A 6,155-nucleotide genomic window follows, 5' to 3' on the forward strand; every position below is an offset into this window, starting at 1 on the left:
AGTACAGCAGCGTGATCTCAGCTCACTGCAACCTCCCTCCTGCTCCCGGGTTCAAGTGATTTTCCTGCCTCAGCCTTCTGAGTAGCTGGGATTGGCACCCACCACCATGCTCAACTAATTTTTATATTTTTAGTAGAGATGGGATTTCACCATGTTGGCTAGGCTGGTCTCAAACTCCTGACCTCAGGTGATCCACCCACCTCAGCTTCCCAAAGTGTGGGGATTACGGGAGTGAGCCACCGCCCCCAGCTGTTTGGATTTTAATTGTATCAGCTTTAATGTCCCATTTCCCTGTTGTGAAGATTACTGTGGTGCATATCCATGTGCGTATAGCTTTCTGCATTTGCATGTTCTCCTCAGGATACATTTCCAGAGGTGTAATTTCAGTTCTAAGTAGGCACATATTGATTGCTGTTGATACACCTTGTCAAATAATTTTCTTAGTCATGGGGCAATTCTAAGTATAAATAAAGTATCTTATTTTCTTCTCAAATGACTTTTATTCTATTTGGCCAAAAATGTTTCTCCGCCTGGGCATTTAGGCCAAGCGCCGGTGTATAAGGAAGAGTAGTCTTAGAGACCAAGTCAGAGGCACTGGGCTGCCAGTTCCTACATACAGTAAAACGAGAGTGGACAATCATGGTGGACCAAATGCCTCCCACTCCACTTGCCAAACATTTAGGAGGAATTTGATCTGAGAAGAGACTTGAATATCAGGATACCATAGTGCTGTTAATTGAACCTCTCTAAAGGAGAAGGTTTAAGCACATGGGGATATGGATTATCAGTTAAAAGTAAAGAGGCATTTGTCAACTGAAAAAGCTGAAGAAATATTGGTACCATGCATTACTTTAAAACCTGCTTTATTTAGAAATTACAAAGAGCAAAGAGCAGAGAATTCATCACAGGGAGACAGACTGTATACATCATACGACTAGTCACTTGCGCTTCCATGGATACTGCAGGGGGAGTTCACAATACTTTTAAGGTAGGGAGTCTGGGGGCCAATGGAAAATAAGTGGAAGTTGTTCTGATATAAGCCTCAGGCAGTTTTCAGTAATGAAAAGGAGCAGAGATCATTTTCTTATCATGCTCAGCCTCAGAGATAGAACACCGGAGGCAAGATATTAATAAATTAGTAACAGAGTGAAGCTCCAGTGGTGATTACATCATGATGTAAAATCAGAGGTTGATCTGATGGTGAGCAATGGGTGCTCAAATGGGGCTGGTATAGACAGAGAGAAGAAGTGAGGGCACTAAGCATCCATCCCCAGCTCTACCTGGGAGAGCAGGGGAGACTGGAGGCCACGAGAGGACAAGCAGCCTGAGGAGAGGGCTCTGCAACCAGAGAGGGGCCTGAGAACTGTGGGACCGAGAGCTGGTGGCAGCACTTCAGTGCTTGTAGCTCTTCCTGCTGGAGGAGGAGGTGGTGGTGTACTTGATGGTGGAACTACCGCCTCCAACAGAGCTGAGGCCACCCCCAATGGCTCTGCCGCTGCTGGAACTGAAGCCACCTCCAACGCCAAGACCACTGCCATAGGAGTAGCTGCTTCCTCCACCCAGGCCTAAGCCACTGCCGACACCACTGGCACCGCCATAGCCACTGGAGACGGTGGATTGTACCACAGCTGTGGTGGGGAGGGGACAAGGGCACAAGAAGCCACGGTGAGCTCATCTTGTCAGCCTGAGCCCAGTCAGAAGAGTGCAAGGGCAGGGGAGGAAGGCAAGCAAAGGTACTTACAGATGTTGACTTGTCCAACGCCTTCGCCATTCAGCCTGTGGAGAGGAACACAGGGAGGGTGAGACCTCAGAGAGCCCTTCTTTCCCTGGACCAGCGTGGGCAGCCTCGGTGTGTAGAAGAGTCCATGGGAAACAGCTCTTTTAGTTTTCTCTCAAGAAAAGCAATTATGGCCATGAGCAGTGCACCCTAGAGTTGTGCTCAGTGCCAGGCACCTTAAAGATGGACTCAACTGTTGGAGGAAGCCGCGTCAGTTACCCACCTGCACTCCTCGCCCTCCAGCAGCTTGCGGTAGGTGGCAATCTCCACATCCAGGGCCAGCTTCACGTTCATCAACTCCTGGTACTCCTTCAGCAGCCGGGCCAGGTCCTGCTTGGCCTTCTGCAGGGCATCCTCCAGCCCTTCCAGCTTGTTCTTGGCATCCTTGAGTGCCATTTCCCCACGCTGCTCAGCATCAGCAATGGCGGCCTGCAGGCTGGCACACTAGGAGGGGAAAGGAAGAGAAGGAACTTATTGCCTCCTCCTCCAGAGGAGGCTGGCTCTTGTTTAGTGAACAAGGGTCCTGTAACCCAAAATTGACAGAGAATGAGCTCTGACTCTTCCTGTCCAGTGTTTTTCCATTTGGCAATATTTGTCTAGTCTGGGAGTCAAGTGACAAAGTCCTATGCCCCTTGTATTAAGCACCTGCATGAGAATGTGCTCTGTATCTGATGGGAGACAATACAATGGACCCAAAAACAAGGTATATGGAAGATGAAGGCCCAGATTTGTACTGAGTGCTGTTTTCAAAACTACAACAAGAAAAATTTTGAGGAATACATCTGGATGCCACATTAAAATATACAAAATTGTGACTATCTGTAGGTGAGGTGATGACTTTTTACTTGACTGTTGAGACCTGGCCTTGCTCATGCCTCAGAGGCTCATCCTCTTGAGTGGGATTCACTTCTCTATTGAGTTCTCAATGAGGGCAAGAACTATATATGTTCCTCACCCTAGTGTTGGTTTACTTTTCAAGAATTATCTCAGATAATAGCTAGTGACTGCCTAATGGGTCTAGCAAAAAATGATGCTTCTCTACTTCATTGCCCCTCACCATACCTGCTTCTTGACGTGGTCGATCTCAGATCTTAGCCTCTGGATCATGCGGTTGATCTCAGCAATCTCCTGCTTGGTGTTGCGCAGGTCGTCCCCATGTCTGCCCGCTGTGACCTGCAGCTCCTCGTACTGCAGTCCAGAGGTGGAGAGAGAGACAGTGTCTACGGGTTCTTACCTGGCTAACGATGACTTTCACTTGTGTATCATATATGTCATGAAGTGGACCTAATGGCTTCTCCCCAAGGAACTTGAGGAGAAGCTGATGTTATGTGGTGGGTGGTTACTAAACACTGGAGTCACAGACCATCCTCATTGTGGCACCACTATCTGCCTAATTTCCTTAGGGAGTACAAATGTTCTGTACCATTTTCTAAAAGTCAGCAATCAGGATGAAGCTAAAGGCAGAGATGACTATGTCATTGTCTATGGTAGCTTTCCTCCTGCGTTGGGTTCTTTTTCCTCCTTGACTTGGGTGTAAGTTTCGCAAATGTCTACTCTAATAGTGCAGGTGCACGTCCTGTGAGAGGACCCTGGCTTCCTGTAAGGGGATGTCCCCAATGAAGTCTGCAGTTCTCTGGCATTCAGGGCTGGACACAGGGATTCCTCAGCGGCTACCCACACCCTGCTCACCTTGCTCTGGTACCAAGACTCGGCCTCAGCCCGGCTCCTCTGAGCAATCTCCTCGTATTGGGCCTTGACCTCAGCGATGATGCTGTCCAGGTCCAGGTTGCGGTTGTTGTCCATGGACAGCACCACGGATGTGTCTGAGATGTGGGTCTGCATCTGGGACAGCTCCTGCAGAACAGAAGGTTATAAGATCAACTTCACTTCTGACATTTACAGAGATACCCAGCCCTATACAGGTATCCCCTTTGCAGACCCCATCAGAGTAAACAGAAGGATGGTGGAGATGCTTACTGCTTCATACAAGGCTCTCAGGAAGTTGATCTCATCTGTGAGAGTGTCTGCCTTGGCTTGCAGTTCAACCTTGTTCATGTAGGCAGCATCCACGTCCTGGGGAAAGAGCCAACAATCTGGAGTTACCTGAGCGCAGCTTCCCAATCTACCCACCTTCTAGTCCCCCTACCAATTCTCCTCTCCCAGGTGAGTGATGACACAGAGCCACTTCTGTCCTTCTAAGTGAATTTGAACCCCCGGCTTCATCTGCTCACCTTCTTCAGAGTCACAAATTCATTCTCTGCTGCTGTGCGTTTGTTGATTTCATCCTCATATCTGCAGGAAGGAAGGCATGGGATATATTAGAGCCAGTGGGTAGGATGAAACAGAAAAGCAGCCTGGGATCCAACATTTTCCAAAATGGAATATATTCTAATTGAGCTTTCCTGCCACAGAGCGCCTAAGGGACGATTTTTGCTTCTCCTAAATTTGTCACTTCTTTAATCTCGCCATCCTCTCATAACCATTTGTGGTTCTTGCAGGCTTGCTCCTAGGGACTAATTTGTGCTTTCCATTTCCATGGACATGGGTTGTTAGGAATGCCACCCCCATCTGGCCCTGGTCACCCAATGGTCTTGAAGTGTGTGCTGCAGGAAATTGAGTCCATTTCTCCTATTTAACTCACTTGTTCTTGAAGTCCTCCACCAGGTCCTGCATGCCTCTGAGCTCAGAGTCCAGGCGGCCCCGTTCCCCAACGATGCTGTCCAGCTGCCTCCTGAGGTTGTTGATGTACTGCTCGAACAACGGCTCCAGGTTCTGCCTCACGGTCTTGGTGCCCTGCTCCTGCAGCAGGGTCCACTTGGTTTCCAGAACCTTGTTCTGCTGCTCCAGGAACCGCACCTGGAGGGGAAGCAAGACGGTCATTTTCCAGGCAAAGGAAGGAAGAAAAAGTGTCTGATACCTGGTTTCCTGGCAGGTCCAGGAGGTCCCCATGGTGCTGGGCTACTACAGTGCATGTAGAGAGGCTCAGGCTGGGCTCTGCTCCCCCAACCCCTTCTCCTTTGCACCCCACCAATCTCACTAGAGAAATTGTCCCACAGACCATTGAGGTGTGTGTTCTCACACTGTAAGCTATTAATTGTATCAGTGAGTTTCAACATTTCTTCGTTTTCTTTTTCCAAGCACAGTCACAAATCTAGTTTAAAAATACTATTTACCTGATGTGTTGTACAGTTTTTATTACTGATAGGACCTCAGTTAGGAAGGATATTAGATGTTGCCTTATGATTAGATTCCAGTCTAATTTCTGATTTAGTGTGGTTTCTCCACTCAAATATTCTGATGTTATGATCATTCTCTGTTTTTAAAATTAATTAGCATTTCTCCAGGTTTTATAGTTGTTTCTATGCCCATTTTTTCTTAATCCAGCCAGATTATCTTTTCCTTTTCTTTCTAAATTTTTTTCCTCTTACTCAGACCTGAGAGTGTAATTTACCAGCCCATATACTCCTGGCATTTGCTTTGTAATCTCTTAGACACTTTAGAGGGAAGAGTTAACCTACTCCACTCTCCGATGGCCTCATCTGTGCTTCAGGGTTGTGAAAAGTTGTGGCTCTCCCTAGGCAGGAGTGAGAACCAATCCGTAGATCCCATGTGGGAGTGATGCCCGTCCCTGTTGCAGGCTGTGCGGCTGTGCACCCGAAGCCACGTGCACTCTCTGCAGAGCTGGGCTGAGTCCCCTTCTCCCTCCCTCCTAGGTCTCCCTGCCAGGAATGTGTTCCTCCTCTGGTCTGGGGACCCTGAAGTGCCCCGTGGAGGGCATGACCCTGGCTCACCTTGTCGATGAAGGAGGCGAACTTGTTGTTGAGGGTCTTAATCTGCTCGCGCTCCTCGGCCCGCACCCGCTGGATGGCGGGGTCGATTTGCAGGTTGAGGGGAGTCAGGAGACTCTGGTTGACGGTGACCTCTTGGATGCCTCCAGGGGGGCACACAGGGAAGCCAGGGCCCCCAAAGCCACCAGCAAGGCCGGCTCCACCACCCAGACCAAAGCCAATGCCGGCTCCACCACCGAAACCAAATCCACTCCCGGCGCCACCAAAGCCATAGCTGCCTCCGGCTCTGCTGCCATAGCCGCCACCGATGGCACAGCTGCCCCCTCCAATGGAGATCCTCTTGGAGCCCCCCAGGCCATACAGGCTGCGGCTGCCAAAGCCAGCTCCTCCACATGCGCCACCCAGGCCACCACTGCCCCTGGAGCGGGACACGGAGACGCTGCTGAAGCCAGAGCGGCTGACCCCAGGGAGCCTGGCTGAGCCGGCACTGAAGCCCCTGCGGCTGCTGCTGTGGCTCCTGATGGTGGTGGATGTGCTGGCCATGGTTCCAGGAGATGAGAGGGCTGTGGAGAGCGTGAGAGGCTGGAAGT

At 49.9% G+C, this 6,155-nt stretch overlaps 1 protein-coding gene across 1 annotated transcript; it reads right to left on the reverse strand.

The window, feature by feature from the left end:
* Positions 1-846: 846 nt before the first annotated feature.
* Positions 847-6,155, reverse strand: LOC123567642 (keratin, type II cytoskeletal 6A-like). The gene is made up of 9 exons (XM_045366515.2): positions 5,569-6,155; positions 4,419-4,633; positions 4,009-4,069; positions 3,755-3,850; positions 3,467-3,631; positions 2,840-2,965; positions 2,001-2,221; positions 1,742-1,776; positions 847-1,628 (listed from the first exon to the last, which is right to left on the reverse strand). The coding sequence occupies exons 1-9, from the start codon at positions 6,106-6,108 to the stop codon at positions 1,393-1,395; spliced, it is 1,695 nt and encodes a 564-aa protein (XP_045222450.1). The 5' UTR covers positions 6,109-6,155; the 3' UTR covers positions 847-1,392.

This window comes from Macaca fascicularis, chromosome 11 (genome assembly GCF_037993035.2).
Source record: "Macaca fascicularis isolate 582-1 chromosome 11, T2T-MFA8v1.1".
NCBI classification, from domain to species: Eukaryota; Metazoa; Chordata; class Mammalia; order Primates; family Cercopithecidae; genus Macaca; species Macaca fascicularis.

Coding starts and splice junctions, on each gene's coding strand:
- LOC123567642 (XM_045366515.2), bottom strand. CDS start 6,108: ATGGCCAGCACATCCACCACCATCAGGAGCCACAGCAGCAGCCGCAGG. Junction 2,222..2,839: donor TCGACCACGTCAAGAAGCAG/GTATGGTGAGGG, acceptor TTCCCCTCCTAG/TGTGCCAGCCTGCAGGCCGC. Junction 1,629..1,741: donor CGTTGGACAAGTCAACATCT/GTAAGTACCTTT, acceptor TCCCCACCACAG/CTGTGGTACAATCCACCGTC.